This window comes from Elephantulus edwardii, unplaced genomic scaffold, assembly GCF_000299155.1.
Source record: "Elephantulus edwardii isolate Elephantulus edwardi_28Jun2011 unplaced genomic scaffold, EleEdw1.0 scaffold00151, whole genome shotgun sequence".
NCBI lineage: Eukaryota > Metazoa > Chordata > Mammalia > Macroscelidea > Macroscelididae > Elephantulus > Elephantulus edwardii.
Genome location: NW_006399901.1, coordinates 5,981,364 through 6,000,128, shown reverse-complemented (window position 1 = coordinate 6,000,128; position 18,765 = coordinate 5,981,364). Strand labels below are relative to the sequence as shown.

General features: G+C 46.2%; 2 protein-coding genes across 2 annotated transcripts in view; one reads left to right on the top strand and one right to left on the bottom strand.

Moving 5' to 3' along the window:
• KCTD10 (potassium channel tetramerization domain containing 10) overlaps positions 1-12,631 on the top strand; it is a 36,314-nt gene extending 23,683 nt beyond the window's left edge. Inside the window, exons 3-7 of the mRNA XM_006894833.1 lie at positions 3,945-4,114; positions 6,942-7,028; positions 7,305-7,357; positions 8,639-8,834; positions 12,407-12,631. Coding sequence (XP_006894895.1) covers positions 3,945-4,114; positions 6,942-7,028; positions 7,305-7,357; positions 8,639-8,834; positions 12,407-12,631 — 731 coding nt within the window. The remainder of the gene's footprint in view (positions 1-3,944; positions 4,115-6,941; positions 7,029-7,304; positions 7,358-8,638; positions 8,835-12,406) is intronic.
• A 3,030-nt stretch (positions 12,632-15,661) lies between these two features.
• Positions 15,662-18,765, bottom strand: part of MYO1H (myosin IH) — a 92,058-nt gene continuing 88,954 nt past the window's right edge. The window contains exons 28-31 of the mRNA XM_006894898.1: positions 17,675-17,745; positions 17,428-17,525; positions 16,066-16,165; positions 15,662-15,685 (exon numbers count right to left, since the gene is read on the bottom strand). Coding sequence (XP_006894960.1) covers positions 15,662-15,685; positions 16,066-16,165; positions 17,428-17,525; positions 17,675-17,745 — 293 coding nt within the window. The remainder of the gene's footprint in view (positions 15,686-16,065; positions 16,166-17,427; positions 17,526-17,674; positions 17,746-18,765) is intronic.

Genomic DNA, 18,765 nt, shown 5'->3' with positions numbered 1-18,765 from the left:
AGTTTTATGATAATGCGTAAGGATTTGATTTTTAGGTGGTCCTATCCATCGATTTTGTTTTCTCCTTGTTACAGGGTTTTCATTATGCTTGGAAGTCTATTTGTGCTGTAGATTAGGGCTCCTAGAGTTGTTCCTAGTTTTTCTCTGATGTCTTTGGTTTTACTTCTAGGTCCCTGACCTCCTTGAGTTGATTTTGTGTAGCACCTGAAGTATGAGACTTAGAGTTATACTCATCAATTTGTTATTATATTGATAATTCTGTAAAGAAGTACAGTACTCAAGGAAACATCTTTTACCAATTAGTTAATTAAGCTAGACAGTTTGGTTTAAAGATGACTTCTGGGGATAGCTTTGAGTCAGTGTTGAAAGATTATTTCAGGGCAACAGATTTGTATCTTGGTGAGTTCGTTAGGTCTGCATTCTCTAGGAATTAGAAATTCTGTTCCACATTTCTCTCCATTTTGAGTCCAGCGTTGAGTCCTTCAATGCATTCAGTAATGCCAGCTGCATTCCAAGCATAATAGGGAAAGAAATGGAGGAGGAGGAAAACCTAGAAGATCATTGATAGACGTGATTTACCAAACCTGTAAAGACCCTTCTTGCCTCAAAATCAAGGCTGTATATTCCAGGCTGTGCAGTTAAATTGACTTTGCCCCTTATTAGATATTTTTATTCCTGCTGTACTCAAAAAACCACAGCAGTGGAGAGGGACAAGCCAGACTTCTAACAAAAGGCCCAGGCACCAGAGGCAGAGGAGTAGTAGGAACCTTCAGAAGAGGTGAAGGAACTGTCCTTGTTGCCACAACTGCTGATGACAGTTGAAAAGAGTTCCAAGTTGTGTGTCCCCAAAGCACTTGCCGGGCTACACTTGGAGGGGGAGAAGGGTGAGTGACTTGTGATGCTGGAGTATCAAAAAGGCTGTTTACTACCTTGACTTTGCTGCTAATGCAAGGACAGAGGTCTGTGGCAGCTCAGGACAGGGCACTGTTGTGTTAGGAGTAGAAATTTGACCTGGCAGTCTACTTCCTGTAGGATAATTTGTAAGGGGCAAGCCTAGAGGAGCATCTCTACTCCATAGTTTGTTCCTTGGCTCTCCATGAAGCCCTCCACTTGATGGCAGGAGATTTTTCCTGTTGGTTTATTGGTTTGCAGTTTTCTCTCCCCACTGTGAGCAAAAGGGGATGGAAAGTGGATGTCTGAAATTACTGGTCCCTGTTAAACTTCCCAGCGCCCTGTACACTGGTATATTCTCATCTCTAAAGTTGGGCAGCAGACTCAAGAGAAGCCCCTCACTTGGGCTTGTCCACCTGGTTGGGAAGGCCAGGACTTCCCTGCCTGTGTGACTTCTGTCTGGTGCTGCTTCACGTTTTCTGTGGAGTGGGAGTTGGTATTTGCTCCACTTCTATCTCCAGTTCTAGGCCCCTTTCCAGGTTCCACCTCTGTTTATCATCTTCCAAATACCACTCCCCCTGCCTCATGGGTATTTGCACAGGATTCAGATCAGGGTTTAGATCTGTTGTGCATAGGGTTGCTGTGAGGCATACTTGACTTACTGGCACTGAACAATAACAAGGAATTTAGGAGCTCAGGCTACTGGATTTCTAATAGACCATCGACCAGTGCCAGGCTCAACGAGGACATTGGGGGTTGTGCGTAACCTGCCGGGCACATGCAGGATTTTTCACTGCTAGTCTTATCTGCTTTATTGTTAATAGGGTTTCAGAGGCCTGTTATTTCAGGAGTAGATGGCTAATCCTCTTTCCTAGTCTGTCTTAATCTGGGGGTGCCACTGAAACCTGTCCACCATAGATGACCCCTCTGGGCATTTGAAACATCAGTGGCGCAGCTTCAGCATCACAGCACCCCACAAGTACAGCAAATTATCAGGCAAGTGTTGTAATAATTAGAACAATGAACAGGCAAGAATATCCAAACAACAAAGTAATTAGCAATGTGCAGGTCAGTTCCTCAACACAACAAACTGAGAGATAAGTCTCAAAGGAAGTTCCATTGCCAATTCCCAAGGACCAGTTCTAAGGGAAGGTTCTTCTCTCTGGCCATTCTGGAGAAAGGAGAGGAAGACCCTCAACCAGGTTGACATGGTGGCTTGACACAGTGACTGCAGCAATGGGCTTGAGTGCGTCAGATTGTGAGGATGGCCCAGGAAGGGATAGGGTTCACATAGGTAGTTCATTGGGTCACTGTGGTTCATACTTGACTGGACGGCACCCAACAACAGCAAGAAGAAGTAGTCCTGGTCCATAGTTGTTGGCTGCTCCTTGGAAGCAAGGTTTTGAAACTCCATCTCACATACTTTGATCATATTGCTTGGAGGGGTAGAGGATCAGCACAGGAGAGGAAGACCTGGGGTGAGATAGATTGACAGAGGGACCATGGCAATACGGGCAACATGTGTCAGAGACGATGTGGTTGGCTCCTTACAGAGCCATTGTTCATAGGGTTATTATGAGTTGTAGTCAACTAAAGAGCACATGACAACAATAAAGACAGTTCCTTCTCTCAATATTGGACTGAACTGCTTGAGCGCAGAGCCTGTCTCTTTCATGGATTTATCCCCTTTGACGTCATTAACCAGCACATGGTGATGCTTTGAGGGTTCAGGAGCCAGAGCTCATAGTCTAGATAAGGTGACACATCTACTTAAAAAGTCTAGGGAGCTTCAGTGGCCTAGAGGTAAGAAGCTGCATTGCAATCCCAAAGACCTGCGGTTCAAATCCAGCAGCTGTCTATAGGAAAGCTATTGGCAGTCTCCACCTGTGTGAATTACTGCCTCTGAAAACCTGCTGGAGAATCTGCTATGTGTTGGTTTTGACTGGATGACACAGAACAACAACAGCAATTTCGAAGTCTGCTTAAAACACTGTAGAGAGAGTAGCTATTTTTACCCCATAACTTTTCTCACATTGTTGAAATGTGGTTATCTGCATCTAATTTATCTGGGTCTCAGTGCACTGGGTCCTTCCTAAAGGATTTTGACAATTCTTCAGAAATAGGCATTACAGGTACAACCACTATGGAAGACAGTATGGCACTTTCTTGAAAAGTTGCAAATAGAGATACCATTTGACCTGGCAGTTCCACTCCTGGGAATATACCCCAAAGAGACCATAACTGCTGGCCAAGCAGATATATGTACATCCATGTTTATTTTGGCTTTGTTCACAGTAGCAGAGTTGGAAACAACCTAAGTGTCCATCAGCAAATGAATGGATAGAGAAGCTGAGGTATATTCACACAATGGAATACTATGCTGCATTGAAAAATGAGGAACTCATGAAATATTCAAAATGGGTGACCGTGGAGGACATTATGCTGAGTGAAATATCTCAGCACAAAAGGACAAATACTGCATAGTGCCCCTGTTGTAAAACGGGACTGACATCGGGGTTGGGGGGAGACTGAGAAAGATGGAATAAATAATGTATACTGCTTTGAAACAGATGAGGGAGAAAACTGCTTAAAAGGGGTATGTGATTAGGTATTACTGTCATGACAGAACAAAGGCTGTATAGTGGAGTGGACCTGGGGGTAGGGATTGTATAACAATGAAAGAATTTTTCTTTTACTTTTCAAAGAGAAGAGTGAATTGGGGGTGGGGGTTGTGCAGGGAGAAAAGTGCAACAGTGAATGAATGGAAATCCAAAGTCTCTGTAAATTTTCATTAAAATTCATAACAAAATTTTTTTTTACAAAGAAAGAGGCATTAGAGTCTCAGAGGCCCTGGGGCCCAAACAGCCCAAGACCGGAAGAGTCCAGGGTTGTGGTCATCTCCTGCCTGGGCTGGGTGGAACTGCTAGGTAGACCAGTTGTCTCTGAGGATGCACTCATGCCCTCTAAGTGGAGGGAACCTGCAGACCCCTAGGTCTGCTCAGTGCTTCCCAAGAGTGGTGTGACTTAGTCCCTCCCTCCTCCTTCCGCTGCAGGCTGGATCCTCATTGATCGATGTGGGAAGCACTTTGGTACAATACTCAACTACCTTCGTGACGGGGCCGTCCCCCTACCCGAGAGCCGCCGGGAGATCGAGGAGCTGCTGGCAGAAGCCAAATACTACCTGGTCCAGGGTCTGGTGGAAGAGTGCCAGGCAGCCCTCCAAGTAGGCATTTCCTTTTCTTTCCATGTGGGGGTAGGATGTCACACCCACCGGCCTTCCCCATTATCCCAGTCTGCACAATGGGAACAGTTCTCTCTCCACAGGGTTTTGTGAGATAGGAAGGTAACCCTGGAACTTTTCCCCTGTGGACAGAATGAGCCCTGAGAGGTCTGCCTGCATGGTCTTAGTCACCCAGACTCACAGATGATTTCAGTTACTATGGGGTTGGGTCATCTCATGGTGGATGCATTGAAGCCCTTTCATGGTCAGCCATGGACTGTAAAGCTTGATCCATTTTTTTCACCTTAAGTTGTGAAAGTTCATGTTCTTTTCTTGAGTCATTGTTGGCAAGCTAGAGTTACTTCTAAGGCCAGGCCCCCCTTCTCCCCTCTCTGGACCACAGACACTGTTCTGGAGCCTGGGACAGTAGAATTCTTAGGTTTTCACAGGATTCAGATCTGGGTGTGAGGCTCTTGTGTGTGTCTTCCCTGAAGCCACTTGTCTGTTGCCCTCCTCCTCCACAGTACCCACAACACCTGCCTGTCTCAAAAACCTGCTGTTTCCACACATTTTCTGGACCTGCGAGTCTGTGACCTCCCTGGAAATCTTACACAGCATTCACTTTTAACACTTCCTTTTATGTCTGTTTAAATTAATGTCATGCAGGCATGTCGTTTAAAAAGCCAAATAACTACTGGATGTGGGCACATACTGGTGTGCACATGTATAACACATACATACAGACATGGTCACATACTCACACACAACCTATACACACACAGTACATGTACACACGCACAACATGTACTCACATAGACATGTGCCACGCCGTGTGTACAGATTAAAGTCAGCTGGCTCTACCAAAAAAAAAAAATCAACACCACACAGTTGATGTCACAATAAATTACTAAATAAAAAGTCACATAATCCCAGAAGCACCACCATGCCTCCTGCTCCCCATCCCTACAGCAACCCCTTGCATTGCTGGGAGCAGTTTCTCCCCTTTCCTGTTTCTCTTTAACTTGCTTCCCCTGCTGTTTGTTGACTCTGCATTTATCTGTGAAAAGACATTTATCTGTTAGAGCTCCTTGCTATAGGAGGTTGGACGCTGGCACCTACACTACCACCCCTCTGCACATCACCAAACTTAAGTGTGCTTGCTCCCTTTCCACACTCTTGGTGGGATTTATCAGTGTCAGCAAATCATAGCCGGAGCTTTGCATTATGATGTGTTGGTATGGTTGACAAGTTGAGCCACAGCAGCTAGAAGGATTATTTTCTTTCTTGTGTAACTTTTGTCAGAGTTCATGTTTGCTTCTGTACCTGGTTTGCTTGGTTTTCTGAGTTCTTAGGTGCTGTGTTTGAGTTTACTGTGCGTAAGGATCCATACAGAAGGGACTCAAACGTCACCCAGACCTGCAACAGCCTCGAGATAGTTGCTGTGTTCAAGCCCATAGCTGTAGCCCCCGTTCCTTCACCAAGCATTATGTCTATCTCCAGGAACTGGTTTTTGATGTACATGTCATTTAATTCAAATACACATTGTCAGAAAGTGAAATGTCCAGTTTCCGTGTTTGGACCAATCCAGGATTCTGACTTTGACATTGGAGGTGTGCTCTCTGGGTTCATGCTGCAGTTCCTGTTCATCTGAGGTTCTTTCCTCCTGGTTTGTGACCCTTTATCTTCCTATTCTAACTTTCTCAGAGGCTTTTTTCAGCCATTCCTTGAATCTTTCTTTTCTGCTATCAAGTTTCTAATTTCCAGGAGCTTTGGCTGGGTCTCTGAATGCTCACTCTTAGAAAGCATACTGATCTTGTTTCATGGGGTGGGAGTATCTTCTCTGCCTGATTTTGTTCAAATCATCATTATCTGGTCTTTTCCCTTACTTTTCCCCTCTTTGTTCTGATTTTGGTTTCACATTTTAGAGCTTCCCCATATGTAATCTGATGACGTTGGCTCTCTTTTGATATTACAGAATAAAATCCTTATGTACATGGGCAGCCCATTAGGTTTCCTTGTTATAGGACAAGTCTGCCACTTGCACCGGGAACCCCAGATGTTGACCTTTGAGGACAAGTCCCTTCCCCCTAAGGGATCCTTCCATTTCTTCCCAGAGGGTTTACGCCTGGGTGACTGTATTCTAGGCCCTGAGGTGAGGGAAGGAGATGTGGAGAGAAGTCTCACCAATTGTGTAGACACCAGTCTTCTGTTTCCAGACTAGCACTTGGGCCCTGTCCTCTTGTGCAGATGTTTCCAGGACAGTGTACTTTCTCTGGGGTGAGGAAGGGGATCAAGTTGAGGGTCTCAGTGGGGCCATCTTCTCTCGTGTGGTCCTCATGGGGCCCTGTGCATCCAGCTCTGAGCATCTATTGAGCAAATTCTCTGCCGATATTGGTTCAGCTTCCTGTGTCCTTCGTTGTTACCTCTGATCTACTTTCCAGTCTTGAATTTGTAGCCTCTTACATCTGCTGATGCTGCTTCTCCTGTTCTTTTATGCCTTTTTTAAATTCCCCTGTGTTTATAGTGGAGCTTTTAAGAGCTCTCCAGTAAATTATGTTTCAGCTGCGTGTGTAGGGTTTGTGTGGTGGCTTCCTAAGCTGTGGGCAGTGTGTCATCACTTTGGCACACCAAGCCCAAGCCAGAGAGCAGACTTAGTGGAAAACGCAACCCCTGGCCTCCCCTTCCTAATCTGTGGGTGCTGAGATTCCTTCTCTCTTCCTGTCAGTCTCCCTGACCTCCCCTCTCAGTCTCACTTCCCCCTACAGGCAGCTTTAGAAAAGACTGTGCCTGGCAGGCCCTCAGACTGAAAGCACGTTTTTTGTTCCATCAGAACAAAGACACCTATGAGCCTTTCTGCAAAGTTCCTGTCATCACCTCATCAAAGGAAGAACAAAAGCTTATCGCAACTTCAAATAAGGTATATTTGAGATACTTTCATGGAATTTCTCTTACTGCCAAAAATGATGGAGGTTTTTGGGAGTAAGTTTTGAGAAACATTTGTAATTGCTGTGGTAGGGCCTGAGAAGAGGGTTAAGAGTGGGAACCTTTACCTCATCTTTGCTTACCCTGATGCTGGTCCTGATACAAGTCCTCCCTCTTCTGCCTCCTGGCAGGGCCCCATCCTTCAGGAAGTCAGGTTCACTGTGCCTGCAATGCCAAGTAACTCTTACTGCCCTTTCTTTAAAACCTACAGCCTGCCGTGAAATTGCTCTACAACAGAAGTAACAATAAATATTCATATACCAGGTAAGCGGGTTGCCACTCCTTAGCAGACTTCACTCAGCCCGCCAGGCCATCCTTGCTCCTTCCAGGGTGGGGTGGGCCTCCTATGCCTCACAGATGCCTCCATTTAGTTATGTAAAGGTAATTTAAGATACTAAGTTGATTTTTACATCTTGTTGTTATGTGCCATCTTAGTTGAAATATTATTATCCATATACCATAAAAAAAATTTACCCTTTTGAAAGAAATACTTCAGTAGCTCTTCAGTATACTCAGAATTATATAATTATTGACACTCCCTAATTCTACAACTCTTTGGTTATCCCTAAAAGTACCCCAGGCCCTATTAGTAGTCACTCCCCATTTCTCTAAGACTGGTCCTCCATCCTTGGGCGGCCACACATATACTCACTGTCTCTACATAGATTTGACTTGTCTGATAATCTCATATTAATGAAGTCATAGGTATGTGACATTTGGTGTCATCTTCCATTCAACATACTTTTCAAGGTTCATCCTCATTGTAGCTTAAGTCAGTACTTCATTCCTTTTGTTGTTGTTTGTTTTTATGGCTGAATAATATAATTTATTTATATGAATGCATATACCATGTTCTGTTGATCCATTAATTTGTTTACAGACACTTCCATTGCTTCCCATCTCTGGGCTGTTGTGAATGTTGCCTCTTCGGATATGCCCATATAAGTCTTTTGTGGGAGGAGATATTTTTTGTGGGAGGAGATATTTTCATTTCTCTTGGATATATAAACCTCGGAGTAGAATTGCTGGGTCACAGAACTGTTTAATTCTTTAAAGCACTGCCAGATAGTTGCTGAACCATTTTACATTCCTACCAGCAGTTGCTAGAATGCCTTTTTGCTCTTTGGAGCTTGTGGCTCTGAGTTAAGAAGTTGGGGGATAGAGAGGCATTTAATGAGGGAGGGTTTTCAAGACCCATAAAACTGACCCAGGGTAAAGAGTCTCCCTCGGGCAGCTCTGTTTAGCTCTCTCCTGAGCAGGCCTCTCTGCTTCTCTATCAGCCTTGCCCTCTGACGGCTCTGAGCTCAGTGGAGCGAGCAGCTTGCTGGGTTGACCCAGGGGCTCAGCAGCCAGAGCAACTATTGCTTTAGAGGTCTGGCACTTCTGTTGATTAATTCTTCAGCTTCCTACACCTCTGACCCTCACCTGACTTCCCAGCAGTGAGGACCCCAGTGCCTTGCTCACAGGACTGTGGTGATGTAGCAGGGGGCCTGCGTGCAGTTACTCCCAGCACGGACACTCACCTTCCTAAATGCTTCCTTACAGTAATTCTGATGACAACATGCTGAAAAACATTGAACTGTTTGATAAGCTGTCTCTGCGCTTTAATGGGAGGGTCCTATTCATAAAGGACGTCCTTGGGGATGAGATCTGCTGCTGGTCCTTTTACGGCCAGGGCCGCAAGATTGCCGAAGTCTGTTGTACCTCCATCGTCTACGCCACTGAGAAGAAGCAGACCAAGGTGAGAGCTTTGCAGGACTATTCTGAGCAGCTGCTCTGAATTACGTCAACTTCTCTTGCCACTTGAGCAAAGTACACATGTTGTTCGTTGCCATCAAGTCAGTTACAACTCGTGTTGACCCATGAACAGTAGAACCAAATATTGTGCCGCTTCACAACTCTTGGTGTGCTGGGGCCTGTTCTTGAGGCCACACTATCTGTCTTGAGCACCTCTTGTGGGGACTCGTCTTCAGCACAGTGAGATAGTATTCTGTTGTTCAGAGGATTTTCATTGATGACTAGCAGACCACTGAAACCTGGGTCCACCGTGGCTGACTCTCCTGGTGTTTGCAATGCTGGTGACAACATGTCAGCAACACCCAAGTCACCAGCATACAGCGCACAGACTCAAGCGGTGGAAAATAAAGAGGGAAGGCTTTCAAAGTACCCTCCTGGCCTCACAGTTGTATTGTTGTTGTTGTTGTTATGTGCTGTCGAGTCATTTGCGACTCATAGCGACCCTGTGTACAACAGCCGTAAACCCTGCTCTATCCTGTGCCAATCGCACTGCCTCTGACACACGCATCCCGATTACCCCAGTCACAGTCACTGAATCAATCCACCTCATAGAGGGTCTTCCCCTCCTGTGCTGTCCCTCCACTCTACCCAGCATGATGTCCCTCTCTAAAGACCTGTCTCTCCTTACAACATGTCCAGAGTATGTCAGACGAAGCCCCAGAATCCTTGCCTCCAAGGAGTAGCCTGGTTTAGCCCTCTGTAGGATGAATCTGTTTGTTTTCTTGGCAGTCCATGGTACATTCAGTACTCTTCTCCAGCACCACAGCTCAAAGGCGTCAATTCTCCTTCTATCCTCCCTAGTCATTGTCCAACTCTCTGATGCGTAACAAGTGATTGCAAAAACTATGGCCTGTATCAGGCGGACCTTAGTCTCCAGAGAGACACCGTTGCTCTTGAGTACTTTAGAGAGGTCCCTAACAGCAGACTTTCCCATCGCAATACGTTTTTTGATTTCCTGGCTGCTGGTGCCGAGAGTGTTGACTGTGGAGCCAAGCAAACTGAAGCTGTGAACAATCTCAATCTCTTCGCCATCCATCCTGATGCTACCGATTGGTCCAGTGGTGAGAATCTTTGTCTTCTTGACATTGAGCCTCAGTCCAGACTGAAGGCTGCAGTCCTTGACCCTTCGCAGCAAGTGCATGAGGTCCTCCTCAGTTTCAGTGAGCAGGGTTGTGTCATCTGCATAACTCAGATTGTTAATAGATCTTCCAACAATCCTGATGCCACAATTCTCCTCATAGAGCCCAACCTCTCGGATAATCTGCTCTGCATACAGGTTGAAAAGGTATGGAGATAGGACACATCCCTGGCGCACACCCTTCCCGATTTTGAACCATGCAGTGTTGCTCCGCTCTGTTCTGACTGCTGCCTCTTGGTCCAAGTATAGGTTTCGCATTAGCACGATTAAATGTTCTGGGATTCCCATTCTTCTCAGAGTCAGCCACAGTTTGTTATGATCCACACAGTCAAATGCCTTTGCATAATCAATGAAACACAGATAGACATTCTTCTGGTATTCTCTGCTTTCAGCTAAGATCCATCTAATATCAGCTACAATATCCCTAGTACCTCGACCCCTTCTAAACCCAGCCTGGACTTCTGGCAGTTCTCTGCTGATGTACTTGTTCCAGTCATTTTTGGGTAATATTCAGTAGAATCTTGCTTGCATGTGAAATCAATGAGATTGTTCTGTAGTTTCCACACTCAGTTGTATTAACACACAATTGTATTACTTTGTCATTATTGTACTCATTCTCTTTTGAGTCCTCGAAAGATCCAGATGGTGTTCGTAAAGAAACAGAATGCTGTTTCCTTTCTTGTGTTAAGTACAAAGTCACACTCTTCACTGAGTTCATTTGCCAGAGATAGTGATTCAGATGCTGTGTCCTTTTGCCATGTGTACTCACCGCCCACATTCTCCATCCACATTCTCCATCCATCATCGTTCTGACACTTCTTGTGCTGTGTTTTGCCCACTTCTGCTCGGCACTTACTTCCTGCATTGGTCCACCTGGACTCCTTCATTAGAGGAACAGCGACTGAGGTCTCGGTTCTGACTGGAGTTATGACTGAGTGGCTCGCCATCTGTCTTCCCTTCTTTCACCCCTGACTGGGAGCTGCCCGCCACCTCACTAGGCACTGTAAATATTCTTTATCTCCCAGTCATGTTGACTCCCTTCTGAGCACGCTGACTCCTTCACTGACCTGCACTCTGGGGTCCATCCATGCTGTCATCATCCTCTAAACCCAGTAGACTTGACCTCTACTGACTTCCACCACCGTGCTCTTCTGCAAAACTAGATTCCCAGACATCTGCGCTGTGCCACACAGTGCTGCTTGGGGCCTGGGCCTCTGTTTACTGACATTTGCTTCCTTTAGGTCTTCACCCTCCTTACGCTCCTTTGGCCATCAGTGGCGTGGGTGTGGGGGTATTTGTTTTTATACCACATGCTCTGTCCTGTCCTTCTCAGCCTGTGTCAGAAAATCTGATTGTCAGGGTCCTGTACTGGGTCTTCCACACACAGATTGCCATGACAACAAGTCACCTAAGGTGACAGCAGCTCTGGGGGACCCAGTTCTTTGTAACTCTGGAGGCTGGCCCCAGTAGCAAAAGAGGAAACCAGAGACGTCAAAGTAGAAGCTAGAGTCTCTGACTTTAGAAAGAGAACTGATGCCTTTGAGCTGTGGTGCTGGAGAAGTGTATTGAATTTACCATGGACTGCTAGGAGAACAGGTTTGCCCTGGAGAGGGTAAAGCCAGACTGCTCCTTAGAGACAAGGATTCTGCGGTTTCGTCTGACATACTTTGGGCATATTGCAAGAAGGAGCCAGTCCTTGGAGAGGGACATCACGCTGGGGAGTGTGAAGGGTCAGCACAAGAGAGGAAGACCCTGGATGAGATGGATTGACTCAATGACTGGGGTAATGGGGGTAGGTGTGTCAGAGACAGTAAGATTGGCACAGGATAGAGCAGATTTCAAGGCTATTGTATATATGGTCGCTATAAGTCGCAGGTGACTCAGCGGCACATAACAACTAAAAATGAAAATCATACAGAGCAGAGACGTACATTCGTCTCCCAATGACATCATTGTCAGGTCCTATGAGCTGCTGTAAGGTGCCATAATGGTCTCATGTGCAACAGCATGGGGCCCTGCCCAGTCCTGGGTGGTCCTAATAATTGTTGCTGTGTTTGAGCCCATCATTGCACCCTTTAAGGGTCTTCTTCTGCCCCCTACTTTACTATGACCTCCATGCTATGCCTCTCCTGACGGCATGTCCCCAAAATATTTGAGATGAAGTCTTGCCAGCCTCACTTCTGTTGAACATTCTTGTTCTTCTTCTTTTTCTTCTGAGGAAGATTTGTGCTCCTGGCAGTCCATGGTGTATTCTGTATCCTCTTCCAACCCCATTTCCTTTTAGTTGTCTTTGTGTCCAACCTTAAACCTGCATATGAGGTGATTAAGGGAGAGACTAGACCTCTAACCTCCCTTCCCTGTGCTTTATGGGAACATAGGTTGAGTTCCCTGAGGCCCGGATTTATGAGGAGACGCTGAATATCCTGCTGTATGAGTCACAGGACGGCCGGGGACCTGACAACGCGCTCCTGGAAGCCACAGGTGGGGCCGCCGGGCGCTCCCACCATCTGGACGAAGATGAGGAGCGAGAACGAGAGCGGATCGAACGCGTGCGGCGGATCCACATCAAGCGGCCGGATGACCGCACTCACCTCCACCAGTGAGAGGCGTCCAGGGCCAGGCTCTCGCCCTCCAGCCCCACCGCTGGCTGCACTTTGCCTCCTCCGTCCTCCATGGCTCCCAGTACCGCCTCCTTCCCTGGACGGTTTTTTGTAACAAGTCAGATTATTATTATTATTTTGATCTCTTGACAAGTGTAATGATTCTCTTACCCCAGGTTAACACACCCTGTTGAACAAGCTGTAGCTTAGGTCTCTGGGTTCTCAGAGAAAAAGAATGAATGGATGTGAATTGTCTGTGAAAACCTAGATTTGCAGTATTTATTTTTGTGGGTGTTGACTACCTTTTGGACTTCTTGGGGCCTCCCCGAGGGGCTGGTGGTGTGGCTCTGAGAGGGGTAATCTGCAGACGGCCACCAGCAGGGTGTGAGCCCTCTAGTTAACAACTGTCAGTCCCAGGGCCCCAGCCCTGTGCACTGTGACACTCTCCACTGTTTTGCTACAACTTGATGGATAGTTGCGGCTGGTAGCAGTGGACATGTGACCAAACGAGTGTGCCTCTAAATTCCTTTTCTGCTGTTTGCTTCGGATGCTTAGATCTGTCACGGGGCGAGCCCGTCACCATCTCGGTTAATCTTTGATCCGGTGCTTGTGTGGATCCTGCACGTCTAGCTGGGGTGCAACTCTGTTACGGCTCCCCATTGTCCTGTCCCTCCAGGATACCGCCTGACCCAGTTACGAGGACCATACACTGCTGCTCCACAGGGGCCATGCCCCTCTTTCTTGCCTTTTCCCCTTTAGGCCAGGTGCACTGCGGCACAGGTGAGCCCTGCCCTTGGACGGGACTCCAGGGAGGGGTACCATTCATACCAGCCCCAGTGTTAACGCCTCTGGAGATTTCACTTGTCTGGGCCCCTTAGTCTTACAAGTATTGGTGACTGTAGTTAGCTGGTTGCAGAGGACGAGATACCTTTTGGTCCAATTAGTGGTTGTGTTAAGGAACGTGAGAGGGTGGTGTGTATGCCTGTTGATGGGTTGTGTGTGGCGCACCCAGGGCCCACACTGGAGCCACTGTCTGTGCTGCTCTGGCGTCAGACAGGTGCTCTGGTTACCTACCTCCCAGTCCCCTTTGCGCAGGGACAGAGCGAGCCGGGACTCACAGACGAGTGAGACTAGACTTAGGGCAATAGTTACAAGGAGCTGTGCATGTGTGCAAGGTAGTGGATGTATTCTGTGTGCTGCTCAAGGAATATGTTACCATTTTATACCAAAGGTATTAATAGGACAACCTTTGACACCAAGTTTTCCAGAAAAGTGAAGTTTCTATTTTGAAACAGTTTTTACCACTTAGACTTCAAAGTCTAAGAGACACAGTGTCCTCCCTGTGAGGGCTTCATGCCTTTATTTACTACCCAGCAGAAAACCTGCAATACAACTTTGAAACAATCATGACCGAACCCAAAACCCGTGTACATACTGGGTAAATGTGCTTTTTAAACTGTTGGGTGCAAATTTTTTCTACAAGGCCATTTGGGTTTCTTACATGTTAAAGAAAGGGGCTTACAAGACTTTCATAACTATTTTATACTGTTCCTTTTCATCACCAGCCCTGCCTTTTGGGTAGAGCTTTTAATGTGAATATCAGTTGTGATGATGTTTTTTTTGATAGGAATGGAAAAGCCATTGTATAAATTCTGCCTTGTAAATGTTGGTGTGAAGAGTTAAATTTGTGTAACTCGTGTGTGAGGCTTCTGTGCCTTCTGGCCGCACGCTCTGCCTTCGCTTCCTCCCCAGCTTTGTAGCTGTCCTTTAAAGCTGTGGCCTTCTGGGACTCTGATCAGGCCTCACGAGACATTCCATGGTGTGTGGGCACGTCACCCTGAGCTAGCTGGTGGGTCCAAACTCTGTCATCAGAGATGCTCTGTAAGGAACTGGTTGTTCTTAGGCTACACCAAGACACAAGTCAGAGTTTTTGGTTAAGAACCACCCAAGCTAAAGCACTGACCCTGAGACTTGGTAAAGAAAACAGTTTTATTTTATTGCAATAGTTTATAACTAATAATGGGATTGCAACAGTGTTGAAGGTCAGGCTTCTGTGAGTCACCTGAGCTTGGTGTGACCAGTATGCACGCTGCTGCTCTGGTAGCTGCTCCGATGGCAGCACTCTCCTCCCGCCCATTCCTAGCACATCCTAACCTAGAGTGTCACGAAGTCGCTGTAACATAGTTACACGTGTCATTAACCTTTCTGTCTCTTTGCACTTGAACACTGTTAAGTTTTAGAAGTATTCCCTGTCGGTTGTAAAAGCATTTGTGGAGATATGTAAAATAAATGTTGTATAAATGCTTCTGTTTAAACCTGTCTCGTGGATCTTTCCAGAAATGTTCAGCATAAACCTGAAGTCTGGTTCCCAGCACAGAGAGAGCCCCAAGTGTCTGCGTCACCACCTCCAAATGCTGAGAGTGAAAAAGAGGAGTCCGTTTTCTATGGTGTTCAAACTCAGTGCCTGAAGGGAAAGTGTGGAAATGCTGCCTGGCTTGTGAATAAGCAGTCAGCTGGCAGAAAATACCTCTGATCAAACAAGGGGGCTGGATCCTAAAGAATCTCTCAGAAATTTACCTCAATACACTAGGATTTCTGTGCTACGCTTATGTTATGCAAGATGCAAAGTTTGCAGCTTTAGGAAATTTCATTTACTCTTACAATGGACATGCATAAAATCTCCTTATGCCTCATTGGTAGCTTGACAAAAGTCTGTCGCCTACAGTGTAATGGCACATTGAAGTGACCACTGGGTGTCACTCTCCTTTGGTGAGGTTTAACCTCAGGTTGGCTTCCTAAAGGCTGGTGTTTTCAGGGTGCCACATGGTGGTGGAGAAGCTGGGGCTCGGCTCGGGCCTGTGCCTGGCTGCCTGGCTGGGAAGTACACGCGGCTACCCTGTTTCTTCAGATCCTTGTCCTAGAATTTCTGGAACCTTCCCTGGAAGGTGTGGCTAAATCCAGCAAACCCAGCTTCCTGGTTACTTTCCTCAGAACAAAAATGGCGACAGTAGAGGTTAGACATTCATCCTTCTATCAGGACTTCATCCGGACCGACACCTAGAGAGAATCCACACTCAGGTTGAGGGTCAGTTATCGCATACAAAGAAAGAAACCGTTATCAGAATCCCCAGTGTCAGGGTAGTGGGGCCAAGCCAGCCTCATCTCCTATGACACATAACATTAAGTGGTTCATTTCTGATTCACTGAAAGGTAAGAGACTGTAAGCAAAGTTCCTTGCACTCCCCTTTCAGAATTAACATTTTAATCTCTAGAGCTCATTCATTCCTGTTTTTTAGATGGAGGCTCAGAAGTAGAGTGACAAATGAGCTTGTCTTTGGGTCCAGTCAACCCTTAACTGAAACTTGCAGAATTTTAATCCATAGTCATTCCACAGCCAGTTAACTGCCTTTCCCCGGCCTAAAAAAAAGGTCACTCACCACTATTAACTGTCCGTGTTTATCTTTATAGATTTGTTCTTCTGATCCTGTTTTGAAAACTATTGTGCCTTCTTTTGCAGGACTAATATAAAACTGTAAGCTTAAAAGAAACCAAGTCAGAAATTACTTCCACAGTCTTCTCTATTTTTCCCCCCTCAGGCTTTGGTCTGCAAAAGCAATTCACCTAAAAAAACCCCAAAACCCCAATTCCGCTGCAAAGCTTCACTAGTTTCCTGATGCACATTCCTTGTTTATTGTCAAGCAATAATTGTATATATTTGAGCTGTCAGGAATACCACTCCCACAGCAGGAAGCTTACCTTGTGCTTCTGCAGTTCCTCTCAGATCCCTTGAGCAGAGTCTGTTTTCCCAGGAGCCTACTTGGTGTCTGAAGAGGCACCTACACACCTCCGTGCTGACCCACTGACTGAACAGCTCAGTAGTCTCAGGTGTAGTGAAGCAGAAGCAACACTCCACAATGTGCCCAACACACCCCTCGTTCTACATCTTAATCTACTCTAGAATCTCAGAGCCTCACGGGAGCAGCTGAACTCAAAAGGAGCTGACTTCCCAGGAGCAGCCTGTGCCAGCAGGAGCCCGGAGCACAGTGCTGTGCGCGACGGCAAGAGTGCCAGAACTGAGCATGGACCCTGGCCACCACCTCACTCTGTGCCACTGGGCCCAATCATTACTGGGCCTCACTCTCCACGACTTGTTGAAAGCCTGAAAAGTGGCACAGGGTTTAAGCACTTGGCTGCTAACCACGAGGCTAAACTCTGCAGGAAGTCTGCTGCCATAAAGATGACAGCCTCAGAATCACCATGAGGCAGCTCTCCACTTGTTAGGATTCACCCAGTGGCCGCTGATGTGAGTTTTTGTGAGCTAAGCATTTTTTCTTCTTGGCCCCAATCAACTGCAAGGGGCCTGTACACTGAGGCCCAGTGTGCTCAGCCATGGCTGTTTTGAAAACCATGGGTCAGCTTACACTGTTTAATTAGTCAGTGAATAATCATAAACATTCATCATTTTTCTGGTGCCCAGGATCAGAGGGGATGAGAAAGAGAGATTCCTCCATCGAGGTGATCCTTAGTCATGGTGACCCTGTGTGTCAGGAGACTGTCCTCTGTGGCACTTTCAAAGGCCATGACCTACAAGCAGGTTGCCAGGCCTGTCTTTCGCAGCACCTCTCAGTGGTTTCCAGCTGCCCATCCTTTGATTGGCAGCCCAGTGCTTAATCCTGTGCCCCCTTGGGAACTCCTGGTGGTGGATTGTGCTTGCATATTTTGGAGAGGACAAGAGAAGATGGGGTGAAGGACTATCACCAGTGCCTTTCTGGATTCAGTTCTTACACAACAGCACCTACCTCCCTTGAACCACACGCACTATGTTCTCCCTCTTAGCCAGCATGGCCAGCTTAGTCACCGCTTCAAACACATGCTCACATTCTAGGATGGCATCTCCCTGAAGTGAAGAGAAAGAAGGGATGGTGTATGTTTGGTGTCATTGCTTTCAAGCAAAAGGCTCTCACATCAGGGTTTTGAGGTGCTTAACGTATGACAAGAATACTGTTCCCTCTGCTGATGGAGCCTGGTGGCAGGCCAGCCACTTACCTTTTGCCTGTAATCGTTTGGAGATATGTGAATCACGAAGAACCCATCGCACAGATTGCTGGTAGAGACACCTGAAGGCAGATCCACAGTTAGGAGCTTGGAAGTGGAAGCAGTGCATAAATACAGAGAAAGAGGAAAACACAGAGAGACCTGGAGAAATGGAAGAATACACCTTGCTCATGGATAGGAAGATTCAATATTGTGAAAATGACAATGCTACCAAAGGCAATCTATACGTTCAGGCCAATCCCAATACAAATTCCAATTCCATTCTTCAACGAGATGGAAAAGGCAATCTCCAATTTCATTTGGAATGGAAAGAGACCCCTAATAAGCAAAGCACTCCTTAAAAAGAGAAAGTAGGAGTCATCTCACTCCCTGATTTCAAATCCAACTACACTGCCATGGTGGTCAAGATATCATGGTATTGGTACAATGACAGACACATAGAGCAATAGAATTGAGAACCCAGAAATCAGCCCGTCTACCTATGGTCAACTGATTTTTGACGAGGAGGCAAAATCAGTTAAGTGGGGAAACGTCAGCCTTTTTAACAAATGGTGTTGGCAAAATTGGAAAACCATCTGCAGAAAACTCAAGCAAGATCCACACCTCACACCACACACAAAGCCCAACTCAAAGTGGATCAAGGACCTAGGACTAAAATTAGAGAAAAACTTGGAAGAACCCTAGAAACACTAATCCACAACTTGAACAGTCAGTCTTCCAAGCATGCTGAAAAACCTACAACTAGGAGAGAATAAATAGATGAATGGGACCTTCTAAGAATCAAATCCCTATGCACATCCAAAAACTTCTCCAACAAGGTAAAAACGGAAGCCACAGACTGGGAAAAAATATTTGGTAATGACCTGTCTGATAAGGGACTTATATCTAGAATTTATCGAATACTCAAACGCCACAGGATAAACAACCCAGTTGCAAAATGGGCATAGGATATGAACAGACACTTCATTAATGAAGACATTCAGGTGGCTAACAAGCACATGAAGAAATGTTCAAAATCCCTAGCTCTAAGAGAGATGCAAATCAAAACAACTATGAGATATTATCTCACCCCAGTAAGAATA